This window comes from Mastigoproctus giganteus, chromosome 4 (assembly GCF_048544385.1).
Source record: "Mastigoproctus giganteus isolate SK-2022 chromosome 4, ASM4854438v1, whole genome shotgun sequence".
In the NCBI taxonomy this organism is placed as follows: domain Eukaryota; kingdom Metazoa; phylum Arthropoda; class Arachnida; order Uropygi; family Thelyphonidae; genus Mastigoproctus; species Mastigoproctus giganteus.
The window spans coordinates 213,019,921-213,044,113 of NC_143578.1; the positions used below are offsets into that span (position 1 = coordinate 213,019,921).

A 24,193-nucleotide genomic window follows, 5' to 3' on the forward strand; every position below is an offset into this window, starting at 1 on the left:
CTGGAATGAACAGTAGAAAAAGAGTGATCCCACAATGTTGGCATTACTGATCACTCACATAATTTCCATTTTCCTTTGTAGCATGGGGCACTCCATATTGCTACTGAAGGCCCTAATTTCAACTGCAATAAAAGGTATGCACATGCACCCTGTTGTCCTATAATTTAACGAGCACTAGCCACTTGGAATATCATTGCCAATGCACATCATTTATCGCCACCAGATTCTGTTTAGTTGCAATTTTTGTGTGTGTGTGTGTGTGTGTGTGTGTGTGCGCGCACGCACATCTGTAGATGCATGGGCATCACTGCGCCCATGCATGGGCATCACTGCATCCTGATTCCTATATTATATGACAAACTTATTATTTATGCAGCATTGTGCTAAGCACTGTCTGATTGATGAAGAAGCACACAGCCTTGAAAACTACTGCACTTTTGATTTAAATTGATTTTAGCTTTGTTATGTTTTGTAGTTTAAATGTACTTTATCCTGTATATATTTTTATTATTTTTAATATATTATCTGTATTCACTCTTTGTTATAACTGCATTGGGATATAAGTTTAGGGTTATATTTTGTATTGGAATTTTATTTGAAAATGAATAGAAATCATGTCTCAAACCAGAGCAGCAAAGCAAAAGGCTCAAACTAATGCGAGTGCTGTGGCTCAGGGGAGAACTGAGGAGGAGAGGATGGTTGTCTTCTGAATCACAGCCTTTTGAAATGCACTTCTTGTTTGATGTTTGTGGACAATTAGGAACTGGACATGATATTGCCAAGGGGAAATGTTTTTGTGTGTGTGTGCAATGTAAGGAGTGTGAGGAAATCAGGCGCCAACTTAGCGTTGTTATGAGCCTATGAGAGCTTGAAGGACCCCCTTGAAGGATTTAAATTGAGGGGTCCATCAAGCTCTCAGCTGCCCACATCAATGCACATCACAGCAACAACTCCCAAGGCAGAATGCGATAGTCCCAAAGGAACTAGTTGGTGACTATTGTCAGGGAAACATGTTGTGCAAAAAGAATAGGTGGAACAGGACCAGGGTATGTCTGGCAGGGGCAAAGGTTGATGACGTTGTAGACCAGATATCATCTTTTAAGAGCACAAAGGGTGATATTGTTGTACACGCTGGCACTAATGATATTAAGGGTAGGAGACCAGCGGAATTACTTAACAAGTACAGATCAATGTTGAAAAAAGGCCACGAGCTAAGGTTGAATTTGAAAATCTGCAATTCTGCCCAGACACAATAGGAGGGAGTATGCGATGAGAGCCTTGTCGATCAATTCGGCCCTGGAGAGATTGTGCAAGGCTCAAGGGGTAGAATTTTTCTCAGCCTGCTCTGTGCTTTTTAATAGGAGAGACTGCTTCTACAGGCATGGGATACACTTAAATAGAAAGGGTGCAAGAATATTTGCTGATGCTATCAGGGCAGAGTTAGGTGGGTTGGAAAACTACTAGCTTGGGGGGTTACATGGACTAATAGATTAACAGTAGGTGCTAGAAGAGGACAAATTCATTCCTGCACTGCTTCTATTGAAATGCAATTGAGCAGCAGCCTGGAAAGCAAGGCAATGGGGATTTCCAGGGCTGCTGGGAGTCATATTGGAACAAGTAAATACACAGGCTGTGTTAGGGTAACTAAGAATGGAAACAGGTGCATGTATACTTGCATGTACACCAATTCTAGAAGTATAGTAAATAAATTTGATGAGCTTGAAGTGCTAGTCAAGACATCAAAGGCAGATATTGTTGGGATATCAGAGATGTGGTGTCGCACAGACATAAGCAGTGCAGAATTCGAATTTGGGGAGTACAATGTGTACAGAAAACATAATCAGGAAGGAAGGAAGGAAGGAGGGGTTATGCTGTTAGTTAAGAAACACAAAATCTAAGGAAGTGCATCTAAATTATATTGGTGGACAATGCAATGTTGAGTCTGTTTGGTGTGACATAAGCACTGGTAAAGTAAAAATGAGAGTAGGTGTGTTATAGGCCTAATGAATCTGATGAGTATAATGAGCAATTGTGCAGAAAAACAGAGTGGACCAGTAAATCAGAATCTCTTATAATGGGGGATTTTAATTTTCCAGATATTGACTGGAACTTGTGGATTGGTCACTCACACACCAGCAAGACTTTTGTGGATTTATTGGATGATTGTTTTCTAAAGCAGCATGTTCAGGAGACAACTAGAGGGAATAATACTCTTAATCTGATTATCAGTAGTGATTCTTCATGCATTAAGAATCTGCAGATAAAGGAACCACTAGGTGGCAGTGATCAACAGTGTGCTGAAGTGGAATTTACTCAGAGGTAACTACCATCAGGGGTAAAGAGAAGGGTTTTTGCTTTTGTAAAGGTGACTACGGTGGTCTGAGACAGTATTTAAATTCTATACGGTGGGATAAACTGATGATGTTACCAACAGCAAATACAAAATGGGAAGCATTCAAAGAATTAATCTTGGAATGCTACTAGGCTTTTCATACCAACTAAGAAATATTGTTCAAGATTTAGGCCTAAATGGATGTCAGATGAACTAATTCAGTGGTTTGACCTTTTTTTTTTAATAATGGCACCACTAAGTAATTTATTTTATTTTGAGGCATCCCCACTCAATTTTCTGCCTGTTAGATCTGATTCTCTCATTGTCTGTCTGTCTATATATATATATATATATAATAATAAAAAAAATGTTATGTGATATTTATTACAATGATATAACTATAAACAAAATTACAATTCATAATAAAAATTTTATATATATATATATATATATATATATATATATATATATATATATATTAATTTTATTCTTTTTATAGAGGTACTAAATAAACATCAATTATAGATTACCACAAAATTAAAAAGATACTGTACACCTTTTTATAATGAAAAAAATATATAAATTTAAAAAAATAAGTTTAAGTTAACTTAAACCCAAATTACGTGGCACTCTTGGAATGTTGTTGCGGCACTCTGGTTAAAAACCACTGAACTAATTAGACATGTGGCAGAGAAGAAAAATACATGGGATACATATAAATTAACAGGTGACACAGAACCCTATGATAGATATAAGCTGGTCTGTAACTAAGCCATAAAGGAGGTTAGGCAAGCAAAGGCTGATTACGAGAAATCTTTCGCAACGGATGCAAAGAAAAACAGCAGAGTTCTTTACTTATGCAAACTCTAGAAGGAAGGGGATGAATCATACTCGTCCACTGGATATTGATCGTTCAACTGTTGATGATTGTGCTCAGGTAGCTAAAAACTAAATGAATATTTTGCATCAATATTCACACATGAGGAGCTATTCAGGAGGTGTATTAAACTCTGGGGTGAAAGGAATCTATTTAGTTATATTAAAGGCAGCAAAGGAAGTAAGAAAACCCTTAGCCATAATTATGAGAGCTTCCTTGGACTCAGGAGGTATCCATGGACTGGAGATGTGCAAATGTGACCCCAATCCACAAATGAGGATCAAAGGGAGACACAGGTAATTACAGACCTGTTAGTTTAACTTCTGTTCAAGGGAAATTAATGGAGGCACTGGTTATAGAAGTATTGCAGGATCATCTAGACAAGACTTCAGTTATAGCTCAGACACAGCATGGGTTTAAGGGGAAGTCTTGTCTGACCAATTTGATTGGATACTATGATGTAGTCACAACGGAATTGGATGCAAAGAATAATTTTTATATCATATTTGGATCTTAGAAAGGCTTTTGATACTGTTGCACATAGAAGACTGCTGCACAAATTGGAGCAGTGTGGCATTGGAGGCAAATTGCTGCTGTGGATAAAGAGGTGGTTGAGTGGGAGAAGACAAAGTGGTAATCAATGGACACTGCTCTTCGGGGACTAATGTTATTTGTGGTGTCCCTGAGGGTTCAGTGTTGAATCCATTGTTGTTTTCTGTATTTATAAATGATATTGATGATGGTATATCAGGCTTAATATCCAACTTTGCAGACGATACAAAGGTCGGTACAAAATGACACTAATGACAATACGCTGCTGCAATAGGATCTAGAAAAGTTGAGCAGATGGGCTGACAGTTGGTAACTGAAGTTTAACATTGACAAATGTAAAGTTCTGCATATGGCAAGCAGTAATCGCAGAGTAACGTATCAACTGTGTGGTACTACACTGACAGTGGTAGAGTGGAAAGGACCTGGTGGTAATTGTGCAGACAGATATGAATTTTTCTGAGTAGTGGCAGATGGTCTGCAAGAGTAGCACATGGTGTTATTATTATTATTTAGTTTTAGGAGCATTAGCAACTATGGCCATATTGCTCCGAGGATATGCAGTGGTCATTCCCTGACCTTTCCACATCCTCCGTATTTGGTGGTCACAGGCTCGAACCCCGGTCTAATCAAGAAGCGTGTGCTATGCACTGCTGCTCCTGCCCACCTGGCTATGGAGGCGCCAGCACATGGTGTCTTCTCAATGATATACAGGAATATTTCTAGCAAGGAGGTGATTATCTCCTTGTATAAGGCAATGGTCAGGCCACACCTTGAGTACTGTATACAGGTCTGGAGGCCTCATTTTAAGGATGTAGAGCTGTTGGAATGAATATAGAGAAAGGCAACAAGATTAGTGAATGGAACAAAGGATTACTCTTATGAAGAAAGGCTTAAGTTTTGCAAATTACAGCGTCTGGAGACTAGGCACCTGCGAGGTGATCTGATTGAAGTGTATAAAGACTTGATGGTTTGAGCATGCTCAATGATGATGGGATTCTTCCTCTTGCTCAGAATAATCGCCTGAGAGGGCATAGATTCAAATTGAGGAAAGACAGTTGTAGGATAGATGTGCAGAAGTTTGCTTTTAGCCAGTGGATGGTTGATTGGTGGAACAAACGTCCATGTGTCATTGTGGAAGTTGATAACTTAAACAGATTCAAGGCAGAACCTGACAAACATTTGGAGCGAGTGGATGGATGAAACGAGAAGGGTGAATGTGTGTTTTTTTTTGCTGATGCTATATAAGCTTTCTTTCTTGCATCATGTGCTCTTGCTAATGCTAAATGATACTCGATGTGATCTTTAGTAGGTGTATCTACACAAGTACATCTTCACCGGCCAATTTTCAAGTTGTGGAGGCTGAAAAACTTGTAATAATGCATCAGGGAAATTCCTAGTCCTTTTGTCTGAAATCAGCCAACTACAGTCCTCCCACTTAAAGAAGTCTAAGAATTCCTTTGGTTTACAATAGAAAACTCAGTTCTAGCTAAATGAATGACAGGTGGCAAATTAAGTTGCGCACACACACACACCGATACAGCAGTTATTTTCACCCCCACCCCACCCCCACTATCTTGAGAAATATCAAATGTTGAGGAGATTAGGAGTTAACTTGGAAATAGGACAATACTTATGTTATCATTAAAGGATAATTAAAGAAATAGAACACTATTATATCATGTAACTTTTTAATTAAGATATATGATTGGTAGTAACCCACTATACTAGTTGGTCCTCCTTTTAATAGAAAAATCAAAACACCTGTTAAAATCTGTGGCTAGAGCAATGGTTTCATTATTTGCTTGGATGATTTTCCTTTAATGTATATAATACATTCCAGGCAATAACTTTGGCAGAACTTCACAAGTAGCTGTAACAGCCATTTATGAAGTTCTACCAAGAATAGGTACAAAGTCTCTGCCAAGAAAAAGACAAATGTTTACAATTTACAAGCATTTGTGCACTTCAAAACTCCTTTTTAATTATAGGTTCCTCTACTCCCAAGTATAAACATTATAAATTTAAAAGCTTGCTGGTTAAAACCTGTCAACTGATGAGCAGAAGCAATGTTGACTGCCTAAGTTATCAAACCATCACTTGATTAGTCAATAATTGATGGAATGGAATACTTAAGGCCAAATGATGCAAGGGAGTGAACTTTTAACTTTTTCTGCATCAGCCAAAAAAAAAAAAAAAGAAAGAAAAAAATGATAAACAAATAGAATAATTACAGAATGGGAATACTGTTTCTATTCCCACAAGGGACTTAAATCAGCAGCCATGAGCAGTAATACAGAAAGACAAATGATACTGAAACTGAAGAACAGCAATGGTGTACTTATAAATAGAAGAAAAGGCATAATTTAAATAGCAGAAGACTACTATAGAGAATTCCACAAGGAGCAAGGGAAAGTTGGATTGCACAAGGTAATCATCCAGTTCTGCTTTAATCTTAGCTAGGCTCACAAAGGGGTTTAGAGGGTAACAGGCATTCTGTGTGTTATCCGGCACTCAGTCTAAAATGCTGACAGATCCAAAGTCTTTCTCTTTCAGAAGATTTAGAAGTCTGGTTGGCCTGCCTCCCTAAAATACACTCAGGCACAACTTGTTGATGGTAAGCCTTGTTACGTCACTTTTTTTTTTATTATTTTTTTTTATTTGGTAGTTATGGCCACAGAAGCCACATCGGCTTCTGTGGCCATAATGCACCTCCCAAGGTTTTTGCAGTACTTTGATCCAAGCCCGAGGCGGGATTCGAACCCACGACCTTTGGGTTGCTAGGTAGGCGCTTTACCCACCCAGCTAGCCCGGTCGGCATTACGTCACTTGGGTGGCAACGAATGTGTAGAGTGTTTCTCTTCAAGAAGGCTGGTCAGCGTGAAGAGGAAAAGACCAAACCCTCCAGCACATGACAGCACGACAAAACAAATGGCCCTCAGTCTCCAACAACTTTCATTCCCCCTCTTATGGCAGTGAGAGGATCAGAGTTGAAGCAAAGGGTTCTAAGAATCTCTGGGTACAACCAGGCTGCTATGCACGGAAACTGAACTTGGCTTGTTACATTGTAAGATCGCTCATTAGTGAAGATGGGATATTAGAGCTGGAAAAGGAATTAGAAAATGTGAATTGGAATGTCATCGGTTTGGCTGAAACAAGAAGAAATGAATCATAAGTTTATCAAGTGGAAATCTGCTGTACACCAATGGAAACAGCGAAAGGAAACAAGGTGGAGTTGGCTTTCTGGTATTTAAAAGATATAAAAAACGACATTTTGGAATTCAAAACTACCACCAAGGGGATCAAGACTACTACTCAGAATTTTTAAGAGGTAAAAGCTAAAGGTTATAATGATTTATGAACCAACATCGAGCCATGATGATGAAGAGGTTGAAGAAATGTACACCGAAATTGAGATTCTTCTAGATGAGCAGAAACCCATTACACTATTGTTATGGGGAACTTCAATGCTAAGGTTGGAAAGAGACAAAACAGCGCAGAAAGGGGAACTATAGGAAATTTTGGAATTGGTGAAAGAAATGAAAGAGGTGAAAAACGTGGAATTTGCAGAATCGAGGAATGTCAGTAATTAACACTTTTTCCAAGAAAAGGGTGAACAGAAAGTGGACATGGAAGAGCCCAAATGGATTAACAACTAATGAAATAGACTTTATTAGTACAGTGGATTCCGGTTATTTGGGCCACCGGTTAATCGAGGCAGCCGTTTAATTGGGGCAGGAGACCGCAGCACTGGAGATTACCCTATGATTGTCACCGACGGTACCACGTGCTTCGGTCAAAATTCTGGAGGTCACAACCATAAAACAATAAAAACAATTAGCAGTCACCTGTTTATAGACTTTTCTGTTAGTGAAAACTATCATAAACTGACAGTAAACTCAATCTTACTGAATTTGCGATAATACCAACAGCTGGAATTCTGTGGGTTATTATGGTGAAATGTGTTTACACTTCCATGAAATCTTCAATCATATGAAAAAATTAATTTTCAGATCTTCTCTTCATTCCTATTTTTAAAGCTTTGTAACTCGTTACTCCGTTGTCACTTGCATGAATTGTGTTACTTGCAATTTGTGTGTGCCGTGTTCTTTGTTATTGATTGCTCTTATCTTTTTACTCTTTTATATTTTAACCCCTACCCACAAATATCAGTGAACAGAAATGTCAACTAGTTAGTATGTACATATTACAGTACGTATTAATTATTCCGATTATCACATATATTCTTCTGATTTTAACGTATCATTTAATTTTTTAATTGGTAAGGTAATAAAGGGTAAATTTGTGCTTAATATATCTTTTTTTTTATAGCCTGTGGATAATATTCCTCCTATTTTTGCTAATTAGAATCGCTATTTAATAGAATTAAAATTCAATTCACAAACATGATCACAATGACTAGCGCTTACTACACATCGTATAGTGAACGGTACTTTACTATGGTGAGTTCGTCGTAATGTGATTTGATTGTACAGTGAATAAATTGTAAAGGGGTACATTGTATTTTTAACTATTTACGTGAAACTTCGGATAATTGGGACAGCTGCTTAATTAATCGGGCCAAAATGCACTAGTCCCAATGTGTCCCAAATAACCGAAATGGACTGTATTAGTAATGGCTGCATGGTGCAAGAAAGCCTAAGGGTTAAGCTGTACCAGCAAAAAAAAAAAAAAAAAAAACGAAAACAATGATAAAAAAAAAAAAATAATAATAATAATTAATAAAAGAAATTAAACCTATCATCCTATGCGCTTTCCTGACCTGAAGATACTATCCAGATGACCTTTGAATTTCTCAAACTGTCAGCCTCTACCACCCATGTAGGCAAATTATTCCAGTAATTTATAACTCTCTGGCTAAAATAAAACTTCCTGCAGTCCAATCTAAACATTTCCCCCCCGTAACTTGAATTTATGTCCCTTAGTTCGAGCATCATTTATAATCTTGAAAATTTTGTCCTCATTCATTTTACTGATACCTCTCAGAGCCTTAAACACCTCAATCAAATCTCCTCTAAGGTGTCTAAGTTTCCAAACTCTGCAACCCACATATTCAAAGTCTTTCTTCATAAGGACGTCCTTTTGCCGATTTCACCAGACGAGTTACCCGTCTTTGCACCCTTTCAAGAAGCTCGATGTCTTTCTTTAGGTGCGGTCTCCATACTTGAACACAGTATTCAAAGTGTGGTCTAACAAAAGCCTTATACAGGGTGTTTCAGTTAAACGTTTCAGAACTTCTAAGAGGGGTAGGGTACATCCTGACAACTCGAAATCATATAGCAATGTGGGATCGGAAATGCTTTCCTGAAGCGGTATTGTACACAGAAGCACCATAAAGAAAAAGAGACCGTAAGTGAGAAATTGTTTTAATAATACATGAAAAGAAGCAAAAGGTACATGGATTAAAGTAAGTGTTCGAAGTTTCTTCCACGGGCTACAATGCACGCCTCACATCTCCGACGCATGGACATCCGAACATTCTGGAATACTCCAGGCGAATTTCGAATTTCTTCGGCAGCTACTGCGATTCTTGCAACCAGCTCCTCAGCATTGTCAACAGGGGTGTCATAAACTAGCGATTTCATATGACCCCAGAAATAAAAATCAAGACATGATAGGTCGGGTGACCGAGCAGGCCAACGCACGGGACCACCACGTCCGATCCACTGTTGACCAAATGTGACATCCATGTAGTTACGAACATCTCCGCTGTAATGGGCAGGGGCTCCATCGTGTTGGAACCACATTGCCTGTTGCGTCGATGCAGAAATCTGTTCATCTCTCAAAAGTTGTGGCAATACTTGCTGCAGAAAGATCAAGTAGATAGGTCCGGTTAGACGACACGGTGACAGATAAGGGCCGATGAGGTGATCTCCCATAATACCGGCCCATACATTGACCGAAAATCGAATCTGTGCTGCACGACGTCGCACGACGAGTTCTGTGTACAATACCGCTTCACGAAAGCATTTCCGACCCCACATTGCTATATGATTTCGAGTTGTCAGGATGTACCCTACCCCTCTTAGAAGTTCTGAAACGTTTAACTGAAACACCCTGTATAATGGGATTATCACGTTCCTATCTCTACTTGCAAAAGTTCGATAGATCATCGATAGGACACCATGGGCCTTCCTTTCAACCTGTTTACAATGCTCAGAAAATTTCACCTCTGACCGCATCATAACACCCAAGTCCCTTTCCTCCAGCACTGGGCTTAGTTGAACTCCACCAAGTGAATAAGTTATTTTGGGATTACTGTTTCCCAGGTGTTTACTGTTTTCCTTACACTTTGTTGGATTAAAGCATAGCTGCCATTTTTCTGACCATTCCTGAAGTCTATCTAGGTCTCTCTGAAGAAGCTCAGCTTGACAGTGATCATTAACTATTCTACCAATTTTAACATCTGCAAATTTAGACATCACGCCCTCTATCCCTTCATCAATGTCATTTATGAAAATTAAAAACAACAGTGGTCCTAATACTGATCCTTGGGAAACCCCACTTCTTACAATCTGAGGAATAGCCATTTATCATAACCCTCTGCCTCCTGCCCTGAAGCCATCCTGCTATCCATCTAAGGATTTTCCCAGTAATTCCAACCTGTTTCAGATTATTAAGTAACCACTCATGTCGGACTGAGTCAAAAGCTTTGCCGAAATCTAAATAAACAATGTTGAAATTATTCCCTAAATCCAGCTCGTGAGTGACCCTTTCAAAATAGCGAACCAGATTTGTTAAACATGATTTTCCCTTTACAAAACCATGCTGAGTATCCTTGAGAATTTTAATTCGATCCAACTGATCCTGAATTCCACCCTTGATCATTGCTTCCACTATTTGCCCTACCACTGAAGTCAGACTGACAGGTCGATAATTTCCCACTTCACTCTTAGAGCCACCCTTATGTATGGGAGATACATTGGCACTTTTCCAATCCAAGGGAATCTCCCCAGAGTCTAGTGATGCTCACATAATTAGTCTCAATGGTTCAATGCACTCACTTGACGCCTCCTTTAAGATTATAGGGTATATTCCATCAACTCCAGGAGCCTTACTGGCCTGTAGGCTCGAATGTTTTTTCATTAAATAATCTTGTGAAATTTCAATATCATTAATTACATATTTTTCAACTTCACTCCCACAATTTCCTTGCCACAAAAGGTTTTTCATTTGTAAATATCGATGCAAAATAACCGTTGAGTTCATCTGCAACGGCAGTAGGTGTATTTAATACTATCCCCTTTCCCTTACGTAAAGGTCCGATCTGGTTTGTCCTTCTCTTCTTGGCATTTATATATGTGAAGAATTTCTTATCCCCCCCCCCTTTGCTCTGTTTGCTAGTGATTTCTCATAAACTGCCTTTGCCTGTTGAACCTTTTCTATGGCTCTATTACACATCACCTTGTAGCTGTTATAGGCTTCAATACTTTTTATTGCTCTGTAACCTTTCCATGCCACCTATTTCTGCTCAAGTAATGTGGCAACTTCACTATTCATCCAACTTGGAACCCTCCTCGTGGAATATTTTTTTTAATGGTAAATACACATTCAAGGCATCTGTGATTAATGTTTTCAAAGCATACCACAGTTCAAATGTATTCATTCTCTGTGCGATATCTACCCAGTTAATAGAGGCCATGTAGTACCTTAAGGCATCATAATTTCCTTTTCTGAAATTAAAACCCATTCCTTTGCCTTTTACTGCTGCTACCTCTCTCATCATCATCCACCGTAGAACTCCGTGATCACTTCCTGCTACTGTAAGCCCTGTTATTTCATCTGATTCATGGGTGATGATGAGGTCTAGGATATTCTTTTCTCTAGTACTTTCCCTGACATGTTGATACAAATAACAGTCATCTATTTGATTTAAAAATTTTGTTCCCTATGTCGAGTTTCCTTCCCATTTACTCCAATCAATTAGAGGCAAATTGAAATCACCCATAATAAGACATTCACGCTTACTTGCCCATTCCATTTGCATGTAGAGGGTTTTGTCATAATCTTCACAATCACCTGGTCTGTTGATTACTCCTACTTGCATTATACCTTTGTTTCCAACTATCTCACACCATACAGATTCTATACTAGCATGTGAAACGTCTGAATCCGGGAAAGCTATCGTTGCACTCAGGCTGCTTCTGATAAGAAGCATTACCCCACCACCCCTTCTATCTACCCTTTCCTAAATACATTATACAAGCTGTACTGAAACTCTTCATCCCCAATTTCCAGGTGGCACCACGTCTCCGTAAGCCCTATTTTGTCCACATTACTTGTTTTAACCAGCAGTTCGAATTCGCTCATTTTATTGACGACACTTCTAACATTACTATATAAACAATTAAGACTTACTGTTCTTGTATATTTAACAACCCTAACACAACCCTTGAAGTTTTTTAGGCTCTCTTCCCTGGCATTAGCTACCTGCTCACTTGAAACGTTTCTGCCCCCAGAACATCTAGATAATATGCCCAGTTGGGGTAACAGATAAGAACTCTTGAGGTATGTGCAAGAGTTACTTTGACCAATATTATCAGATAAATGGGTGTCAGTATTACCCCCCCCCCCCAACTAGCAGTTTTCCTGAACCTTTAAGGTATCCTCAATAATACTGGCAAAAACTTTTGCACCACCTTTGTTTAAGTGTATCCCATCTCTACAAAACAAATTCCTTCTACCTACAAGTGTGAGCCATGCTGATAGAAATTTCTCCCCTAAAGCTTTGCAGAGTCCTTCAAGTCTTGAGTTAATCCACAAGGCTTTTAACAAATCCCTATCGTGTTTGTGCAGAATTGCAGACACATAGACATTATGGCCTAGCTCGCGGCATTTTCTCAGCATGGTCCTGTATTTTTCCAACAAATCGTCAGATCGTGTACGTTTAATGTTATTTGTCACCACATGAATAATAATATTCTCTTTACCCCCCTTAAAATCTGACAATCTGTTGGTGACATCATTAATAGTTGCTCTCGGCAGACATACCCTGGTTCTACTCCACCTATCCTAATTACAAAAAATATTCCCCGTTGGATGTGAGTTCTTCTGCTTGGTGCTGTGTCGGTGCTGGAGCCATTCCAGCACCGACACAATTAGGCGTAACAAGATCTCCCATGTGAAGGCGGACCTAACCAAATGTGGTTATCCATCCCATGTACTAAGCAGATGCCTATTACAGGCAGAAGAACTCGCATCCAACCCAAGACTACCGAACCAAGTCGGTATATCGTCCGCCTACATTCCCTATTATCCAGGCGTGTCAAGACGGATCTCGAAGGTCCTTAGAAGTTACAACATCAAATGTGTGCAATTACCCTGCAGGAACCTACGTTCACTTGTCTCCGGCGTGAAGACCCCTGTCACACCTGTCTTACGCAGCAATGTGGTATATCGCATCACCTGTAGAGACTGTAACAGTTGCTACATAGAAGAAACATCAAGACGTTTCCAGGATCGCCTCACGGAACACGACAGAGCAATCCAGCTTGCCGAAACTGACCAGTCCGCGGTCGCGGAACATTTTTGGGCCACCAACCACGATCTTGACCCCAAACGCGACTTTGAAATAGTAGACCACTCACGGCACTCTCGCCACCGCCTATGGCTAGAGTCACTCAACATAGTAAACAATCCAAAGGCATTAAATCGCCAGAAAGGCATACGTCTACATCCCATCCTGGAGACAACCGTTTTATTGCTGGATGATCAGTGGCGTAGAAAGCAGCACACTTCTGCGCAACAACGACGCATGATTAACGTGCCTCACTCAGTTCGTTGTATTGTATTTAATTTGTCAGTTGACAAAGGGACACGCGTCCCGAAAGCTACTGATTTTTGTTAATATATTTGTATAACTGGTTTATAACTAACTTACGTGTATATTAAAAGCAGAACAAGAATTAAGGGAAAGCAAAGGACTTAAATCAGCAGCCATGAGCAGTAATACAGAAAGACAAATGATACTGAAACTGGAGAATAGCGATGGTGTACTTATAAATAGCAGAGAAGGCATAATTCAAATAGCAGAAAACTACTATAGAGAATTATACAAGGAGCAAGGGTTTTGGTTTTTTTTTTTTTTTTTTAGGAGCATTAGCAACTAAGGCCATATTGCTCCGGGGATATGCAGTGGTCATTCTCTGACTTTGCGCATCCTCCGTATTTGGTGGGCACGGGCTCGAACCCCGGTCTAATCAAGAAGCATGTGCTATGCACTACTGCTCCTGCCCACCCATCTACGAAGGCGGCAAGGAGCAAGGGAATGATTTCAGCAGCGGGGAAGATGGATTGCAAATTAGTAACACATACGACATACCTGATATGGTAAAACATGTGTTGAAGAAAATGAAGAATCAGAAAGCCCCGGGGGAAGATGAAGTTACTGTAGAGTTGTTAAAATTGGGAGGAAGAGACATGGCACAAAAACTGGCAAGACTCTTCACAAAATGCATTAGAAAAGGTGTGATGATGCCCAATGAGTGGAATAATGCAATCATAGTTTTGCTGCATAAGAAAGGAGATAAATCAGAAATTGGAAATTATAGACCAATTAGCTTGTTATCCCACATCTACAAGTTGTTCACAAGGGTCATTGGAAAAACAAGGCATAGGTACCACATATATTATGATTTTGAAGAAAATATATGAGAACACTACCTCCTTTATTAGACTAGACAAACACAGTAGCAAATTTAAAATAGCAAATTAAAATTAGAATTAGCAAATTTGACAAGGAGACACAATATCTCCGAAGTTGTTTACTACTGCCCTTGAGGAAACTTTCAGAAAGTTAGACTGGTCGCAGAAAGGAGTCATTGTGAATGGAGAGTAACAAAACCATTTACAGATGACACTGTGATCATCAGTCACGATCCCAAAGAATTAGAGGAAAATCTTAATCAGTTATGCAGAGTTAGTAAGGGTTTTGGACAAAGATGAATATGGCTAAAACAAAATTAATGATGAACAAGTATGCCACAGAAACGGATATAATCATTGAAGGAGCAGTAATTGAAAAGGTGGATTCATATGCTTATCTTGGACAAGTCATTAGCTGTAATAATGATAAATGGCTGGATGTTAAGAGAAGAATAAATTTTGGATGGATAGAATTCAGGAAATATAGTCACATACTGCGGGGCAATATCCCAATTTGTCTGAAACGTAAAATAATGAACCAATGGATACCGCCCCCCCCCCCACCATGACTTATGGAAGTGAAACTTGGGCACTCACCAAAAGAATGGAAAAGAAACTGAGAACAACACAGCGAAGGATTGAACGAATTATATTGGGAATCAGACTGTTATATAAGAAGAGAAACACACAGATTAGGCAGCAAACTCAAGTAAAGGACATTCTTATCAAAACTAAAGAACTAAAATGGTTTTGGGCAGGACACAAAGCTTGAAGACATGACAGATGGACTAAGAAAATAACAGAATGGTACCCATGAGGAGTTAGAAGAAAACTTGGAAGACGACAACAGAGATGGACAGATGAAATTCTTGAGTTTGTGGGTAGTAAATGGATGGCCATTGCACAAAACAGAAGGAACTGGAAAGTTGCTGGAGAGGCTTTCATCCTGCAGTGGATTGAAAATGGCTGATGATGAGGCTCACAATTTCTTGGGAAGGAAAAATGGCAAGGAATACTGAACAACAGTATGATGTTATTCTACAATAACAACATACGTGTTATCCTCCACATTCTGCTGACTTTGGTCTCTCAGATTTCTTTTTATCTCTGAAGTTCTTTTTTTGCATGGCAAGTACTGTTGATAATGGACTTTTGGAACACAACTGGTTGCTCTTTTCAAGAGAAACGAAACCAGTGGTGCTCTACAAATTTAGCCTCTGGAAGTGTATGATAGATGTCAGAAATGTGTGGTGGCTACACAGAAAAGAATTAATTCATGTGATTCATGTGTCCTAATTACAACTTTCTGTCACCAAGAATATGTAAATATGGTTGTTTACGGTTCTAAGTGAATATGGTTCTTTACTGAACCAGTCACATAAGTATGAAAAAATACTAAGTAGAAGAAACAATTTTAATGAACTATAGGAATATAGAGTTAAATTATTCCACTGTATTTACATTACCAGTGCTTCATGCTGGTTTTTTTCCTCTGACAACATTTGTGTTAACTCCTCTATCTTCTGGAGTGATTCTTCTAGCTTTTCATCAGATATTTCTCTCTCTTTTATGATAAGGTTTGGTTCAGCTAAAGCCTCTTTCTCTGTCTAAAATAAACAAACAGGAACATTTGTTTTTATAATTACACTAACATTTAATAGGCCAAGTTTAAACTAATAAACAATGAAATAGCAATTTTGAATATATTAAATAATCTTTAAAAAAAAAGTTGATTCAGTACAACTAGGGCTGCCACCTCTATAGGTTTTGGCTTCCTGTTTAAAGTTAGAAATCTCCAGTGACAGCATACTGATTTATTAAAAAAAAGAGCCACCAGTAATAAAATTATAGGGTTGAGTTGAAAGTTAATAAATAATAAATTATTTTTAACAGATAATGACATTTTTTAAAGTCTCTACAAACAAAAAAAACTACGGAAATTAAAAGTATGACAATATATAAGAGCTAAAATAATCAGCAATAAATTAACATTCAAAGATGATTGATTAAATTAAGTTAGAAAAAATCTAATAGCAATATAATATTAGACTTAATGATATACTACATCATGTCTTAGTGTGATGAAGCAAAGAAGCAAGCTTATATCACTTCAGACAAAAAAGAAAAAACCTTCAAAGTCTTCCTTTAAATTCATTATTAAAATATAAATTTATCCACAACAGGTGGAAGTAGGTAAATAAAAGAGTAAAAATGTAATCTTGGTAGTTAAGAAATTACCATGAAAAGTTAGAGCAGACACATTTTACAATAAAGAAATTGAGTCAGGTTTTTATGAAGGTTATGCTGACCTTTCTAGGCAGGGAAGTAACAAACGAGTGCCTTTAAAAGAAGTACCTTTTAAAGAAGCAACTTAAGCTTTTTTGAATGTATGATTTATATCATTTGGAGCATAAGCATTAAATCAACATCTGATATAGTAGTAGTAGCATGTGATGCAAGAAAGCAAGTGTATGAGCTTATGTAGCATCAGCCAAAAAAAAAAAAAAAAAAACATACCATTCCCTCCAAATGCCTGTCTAGTTCCTCCTTAAATTTATTTAACCTATCAACTTCCACAACGACTGTTTATTCCAGCAATTAACCACCCGCTGGCTAAAGACAAATTTCTGCACATCTATTCTAAATCTGTCTTTTCTTAATTTAAATTTATGCCCCCTTAGATTCGTAATCTGAACAAGTAGAAGGATCCCATCAGAATTCAGCGTGCTCAACCCATTCAAGGCCTTATGCACTGCAATCAGATCACCGCGCAGGTGCCAAGTCTCCAGCCACTGCAATTTGCAGAACTTAAGCCACTCTTGGTAAGAGGATCCCTTCATTCCCCTCACCAATCTTGTTGCCCTTCTCTGTAAACACTCAAGCAAATCTACATCCTTCCTAAAATGAGGCCTCCAGACCTATATGCAGTACTCTAGACATGGCCTGACCATTGCCTTATACAGAGGGACAATCACCTCCTCCTCCCTGCTAGAAAAATTCCTATATATCATTGACAAAACCACATGATCTGCCCTGGCAGCCTGTCTGCATTGCTCAGAAAACTTCATATCTGACTGCAGAATTACTCCCAGGTCTTTTTCATTTTCTACCACCTTAAGTGTAGTACCACACAGTTGGTACGTTTCTCTGGAGTTACTTCTACCCATATGCAGTACTTTGCATTTGTCAAGGTTAAACTTCAGTTGCCACTTGTTTGTTATGTTTTTTATTTGGTGTTTAGGCACATTAGCAACTAAGGCCATGTTGCTCCGGGATATGTGGTGGTCATTCCCTGACCTTTCCGCATCCTCTGCCTTTGGTGGTGGCAGGCTCGAACCCCAGTCTAATCAACAAGCGTGTGCTACACACTGCTGCTCCTTCCCACCTAGCTACGGAGGTGCCCAGTTGCCACTTCTTAGCCCATCTATCCAAATTATCTAGATCCTGTTGCAGTAGTACACTGCCATTACTGTCATTAACAACCCTGCCAACCTTTATATCATCTGCAAACTTCGACACGAAGCCTGATATACCTTCATCAATATCAATGAAAAATATACAAAACAGTGGACCCAAAACTGAACCCTGTGGGACTCCACTAATAACATTAGTCCACGAGGAGCAGCACCCATTAATTACCACCCTCTGTCTTTTCCCACTGAACCATCCTTTTATCCATTGCAGCAATTTACCGTTAATACTATTCTGCTCCAATTTGTACAATAGTCTTCCCTGCACAACAGTGTCAAACGCTTTCCTGAAATCCAAATATATGATATCAAAATTATTTTTTGCATCCAGTTGCTTTGTACCACATCATAATATCCTATCAAATTTGTCAGACAAGACTTTCCCTTAACAAACTCATGCTGTGTCTCAATTACAGCTGCAGTCTTGTCTAGATGATCCTGCTTGTTGTTGTTGTTTTTTGGAGCATTAGCAACTAAGGCCATATTGCTCCGGGATATGCCGTGGTCATTTTCTGACCTTTCCGCATCTTCCGTATTTGGTGGTGACGGGCTCGAACCCCGGTCTAATCAAGAAGCATGTGATACGCACTACTGCTCCTTCCCACCTGGCTACGGAGGCGCGCCTATATGATCCTGCAATGCATCTTTAACCAGTGACTCCATTATTTTACCCGGAACAGAAGTTAAACTAACTGGTCTGTAATTACTCATGTCACCCTTCGATCCCCCCTTTGTGAATTGGGGATACATTTGCACATCTCCAGTCCATGGGGAACTCCCCTGAGTCCAAGGATGCGCTCATAATTATGGCTAAGGGTTTTCTTAGTTGTTTTGCTGCCTCCTTTAATATAACTGGATAGATCTCATCCACCCCAGGTGCCTTTCTTATGTTTAACTTCAACAATTTCTCCTCCACTTTGCTCTCAGTTATTACAAAATCATTAAGCACCCTGCTACAATTTGATAACCTTCTGCCATTTTCAAACTTAATAACTCCTCATGTGCGAATGTAGATGCAAAATACTCATTCAGTTTGTTTGCTATCTGAGCAGGATCATCAACAGCCGAACCATCGATATCCAGTGGACCAATCGGATTCGTCCCCTTCCTTTTAGAGTTTATATAAGTAAAGAAATCCTTGCTGTTTTTCTTAGCATCTTTTGCCAAAGATTTCTCGTAATCTGCCTTCGCCTTCCTAACCTCCTTTGTGACCTGATTACAGACTATCTTATATCTGCCATAGGCTTCTGAGTCGCTTGATAATTTATAAGCATCCCATGCATTTTTCTTCTCTGTCACGAGACTCATTAGTTCATTTGATAACTCCGCTGAACGAGAAGTTCTTTAGCCATATTTAACCGCTTGATTGAATATTTTTTACATCGATTATTTCTGTAAGTAGCTTATAGACCTAGTAAGGATCGTTAGTTTATTCTGAATTGAGACAGCGAGATTTGAAAGTTAATTAATACTTAGGTGTCCGTAGATATAAAGTTCGTAAGTTCCCGCCTTTGTGATGCGATAGTTATATACCGTACTAGATAGCGTTAGTTGAACTTCGTTAGCAGTTAAATTGTACTTTTAAATAAATACATATAACGACTTAGATTACAAACGTAACTTAATTAATTATATTTAACAATTAATAACATAATATAATTAATTATAATTAATTAATAAATTAATAGAATCATGACTCAGACCAGAGCAGCAAAGCAAAAGGCTCAAGCTAATGGAAGTGCTGTGGCTCAGAGCAGAACTGAGGGGGGCAGTTGTCCTCTGACTCACAACCTTATAAAATGCACTGTTTGCTTGATGTTTGCAGAGCAATCAGGTATGGGACATGATACTGCCATGGGGGATGTCTTTGTGTGTGCGCGATGCAAGGAGTGTATCGATATCAGGCAACAACTCAGCGTTCTTGTGGGCCTATATGAGAGCTTGAAGGACAGGGTGGATGCCCTCGAAGGAACTAAATTGAGGGGCCCATCAAGCTCTCAGCTCCCCACATCAACGCCAGAGCTTGCACTTGGGCATCATGTGACACAGAGGCAACCCCCAAGGCAGAATGCTCTGGTCCCGAAGGAACTAGTAATTGTTGGTGACTCTATTGTCATTGAAACGGGGAACATGCTTTGTAAAAAGGATAGGTGGAACAGGACCAGGGAATGTCTGCCAGGGGCAAAGGTTGATGACGTTGTAGAGCGAATATCATCTTTTAAGGGCACAAAAGGTGATATAGTTGTAACGTTGGCACTAATGATATTAAGAGTAGGAGACCGGCAGAATTACTTAACAAGTACAGGTCACTGTTGAACAAAAGCCGAGAATTAGGGTTGAATTTGAAAGTGTCTGCAATTCTGCCCAGACACGATAGGAGGGAGTATATGATGAGAGCCTTGTCGATCAATTCGGCCCTGGAAAGATTGTGCAAGGCTCAAGGGGTAGAATTTTTTTCAGCCTGGACTGTACTTGTTAACAGGAGAGATTGCTTCTACAGGGATGGGATACACTTAAATATAAAGGGTGCAAGAATATTTGCTGATGCTATCGAGGCAGTGTTAGGTGGGTCAGAAAACTGCTAGCTTGGGGGGAGACAAAGACCAATAGATTGACAGTAGCCACTGGCAGAGGTGAAAGAGATTCTTGCACTGCTTCTATTAGAATGAGCAGAAGCCTGAAAAACAAGATGCTTAATATTTCAGAGAGTGCTGGGAGCCATTGCGGTACAAGTAAACACATGGGTTGTGTTAGGGTAGCTAAGAATAGAAACAGGTGCAGGTATACTTGCGTATACACCAATGCTAGGAGTTTAGTAAACAAATTTGATGAATTTGAGGTATTGCTCAGAACATCAAAGGCGGATATTGTTGGGATATCGAAGACGTGGTGTCACACAGATATAAGGGATGCAGAACTGGAATTTGGGGAGTACAACGTCTACAGAAAGGATAGACAGGATAGGAAGGGGGGGAGGGGTTATGCTATTAGTTAAGAAACACATAAAAACCAAGGAAGTGAAGCCAGTCGACATCGCTGGACAGTGCAGTGTTGAGTCAGTTTGGTGTGACATAAGCATTGGGAGATCAAAATTGAGAGTAGGAGTGTGCTATAGGCCTAATGACTCTGATGAGTATAATAAGAAACTGTACGGGGAAATAGAGTGGGCCAGTAAATCAGAGAGTCTTATAATGGGAGATTTTAATTTCCCAGATATTGACTGGAATTTGGGGGCTGGTCACTCACACACTAGCAGGGCTTTTGTGGATTTATTGGATGATTGTTTTCTACATCAGCATGTTCGGGAGGCAACTAGAGGGAGTAATACTCTTGATTTGATTATCAGCAGTGATTCTTCATGCATTAAGAATCTGCAGATAAATGAACCACTAGGTGGCAGTGATCACAGTGTGCTGAAGTGGGATTTACTCAAAGAGGTAACTACCATTAGGGGTAAAGGGAAGGGTTATTGCTTCCGTAAAGGCAACTACGATGGACTGAGACAGTATTTAAATTCTATACAGTGGGACACCAACTGATGATGTTACCAACAGCAAATTCAAAATGGGAAGTATTCAAAGAACTTATCTTGGAAGCTACTAGGCTTTACATACCAACTAAGAAATATTGTTCAAGGTTTAGGCCAAAAATGGATGTCAGATGAACTAATGAGGCATATGGCAGAGAAGAGAAATGCATGGGATACTTACAAATTAACACATGACACAGAATCCTACGATAGATACAAGTTGATATGCAACCAAGTTACAAAGGAGGTTAGGCAGGCGAAGGCAGATTACAAGAAATCCTTGGCAAGGGATGCAAAGAAAAACAGCAAAGAGTTCTTTACTTATGTAAACTCTAGAAGGAAGGAGATGAATCAGATTGGTCCACTTGATATTGATGGGTCAACTGTTGATGATCCTGCTCAGGTAGCTAACAAACTAAATGAATATTTTGCATCGACATTCACACATGAGGAGTTATTCAGCGAGGGGAATGACAGAGGTGTATTCAACTCTAGCAGTAAGCTACAGAATCTTGAAATAACTGGGAGTAAAGTGGAGGAAAAATTGTTGAAGATAAACACAAGAAAGGCACCTGGGGTGGATGGGATCTATCCAGTTATATTAAAGGAGGCAGCAAAGGAAGTAAGCAAAACCTTAGCCATAATTATGAGAGCTTCCTTGGACTCAGGGGAGGTACCCATAGACTGGAAATGTGCAAATGTGACCCCAATTCACAAAGGAGGATCAAAGGCTGACACAAGTAATTATAGACCTGTGAGCTTAACTTCTGTTCCAGGAAAATTAATGGAGGCACTGGTTAAAGAAGCACTGCAGGATCATTTAGACAAGACTTCAGTTATAGCTCGGACACAGCATGGTTTTGTTAAGGGGAAGTCTTGCCTGACCAATTTGATTGGATACTATGATGCAGTCACAAAAGAACTGGATGCAGGGAATAGCTTTGATATTATATACTTGGATCTTAGAAAGGCTTTTGATACTGTTGCACATGGAAGACTGCTACACAAATTGGAGAGTGTGACATTGGAGGCAAATTGCTGCTATGGATAAAGGGGTGGTTGAGGGGGAGAAGACAGAGAATAGTAATCAATGGACACTGCTCATCGTGGACTAATGTTATTAGTGGAGTCCCTCAGGGCTCAGTGTTGGGTCCATTATTGTTTTCTGTATTTATAAATGATATTGATGATGGTATATCAAGCTTAATGTCCAAGTTTGCAGACGATACAAAGGTTGGCAGGGTTGTCAAGGACACTACGCTGCTGCAACAGGATCTGGAAAGGTTGAGCAGATGGGCTGAGAGGTGGCAAATGAAGTTTAACATTGACAAATGTAAAGTACTACACATGGGAAACAGCAACCCCAGAGCAACGTATCAACTCTGTGGTACTACACTGACAGTGGTAGAGAATGAAAGGGACTTGGGGGTGGTTGTGCAGGCGGATATGAAGTTCTCTGATCAGTGCAGACGGGCTGCAAGAGTAGCTCATGGAGTATTGTCAATGGTATACAGGAATTTTTCCAGCAGGGATAAGGAGGCGATTATTCCCTTGTATAAGGCAATGGTCAGGCCACACCTAGAGTACTGTATACAGGTCTGGAGGCCTCATTTCAAGAAGGATGTAGAGCTGCTGGAACGAGTACAGAGAAGGGCAACAAGATTAGTGAATGGAACAAAGGGGTGCTCGTACGAAGAAAGGCTTAAGTTTTGCAAATTACAGTGTCTGGAGACTAGGCACCAGCGAGGTGATCTGATAGAGGTGTATAAAGCCTTGAATGGTTTGAGCATGCTCAATGCTGATAGGATTCTTCCTCTAGCTCAGAATAATCACCTGAGAGGGCATAAATTCAAATTGAGGAAAGAAAGATGTAGGATATACGTGCGGAAATTTGCCTTTAGCCAGCGGGTGGTTGGTTGGTGGAACAGACTTCCATCCCTTGTCGTGGAGGTTGATAGCCTAAATAAGTTTAAGGCTCAGCTGGACAGGTATATTGAACGAACAGAGGGGTGAAGTGGAAGTGGGTTTTTTTTTTTTTTTTTTTTGGCTGATGCTGCATAAGCTTGCTTTCTTGCATCAAATGCCCGTGCTAATGCTAATGCTAATAACCATTTAGGGCTAAACCTTGAACAATATTTCTTAATTAGGTATGAAACTTTTAGTAGCATCCACGATTAATTCCTTGAATGCTTCCCACTTAGAATTTACTGTTGGTAACATCGTCAGTTGAACCCACTGTACAGAATTTAAAAACTGTCTGAGACCACTGTTCTCACCTTTACAAAAGCAAAAACCCTTTCCTTTTCCCCTGATGGTAATTATATCTTTAAGTAAATCTCACATCAGTACACTGTGATCACTGCCACCTAGTGGTTCCTTTATCTGCAAATTCTTAATACGCGAATGATCACTGCTGATAACCAGATCAAGAGTATTACCCTCTCTGGTTGCCCCTCGAACATGCTGCTGCAGAAAACAATCATCCAATAAATCCACAAAAGTCTTACTTGTGTGTGAGTGACCAACCCACAAGTTCCAGTCAATATATGGATAAGCTGCTAAGAATTTTGACATCTACAGATATCAAAATTATATAACATTTAAACTATAGTTATATAATATTAAATAATATTTTTGAATTAATTATAATATTAAATTATTACCCATGAGATGGTACTTTTATATAAAAAAAAAAAAAGTCTTATTATGAGCAATTTTTATAACAAGAATTGTCATATTTTTAAAATAAATCATAAATTCAGTTATTCTAT

At 39.2% G+C, this 24,193-nt stretch overlaps 1 protein-coding gene across 1 annotated transcript in view; it reads right to left on the reverse strand.

Annotated features, from left to right (window-relative positions):
* Positions 1 to 24,193, reverse strand: part of LOC150087390 (uncharacterized) — a 208,233-nt gene that overhangs the window by 88,832 nt on the left and 95,208 nt on the right. Inside the window, exon 9 of the mRNA XM_090372039.1 lies at positions 15,890 to 16,030. Within this exon, the coding sequence (XP_090228165.1) occupies positions 15,890 to 16,030 (141 nt within the window). The remainder of the gene's footprint in view (positions 1 to 15,889; positions 16,031 to 24,193) is intronic.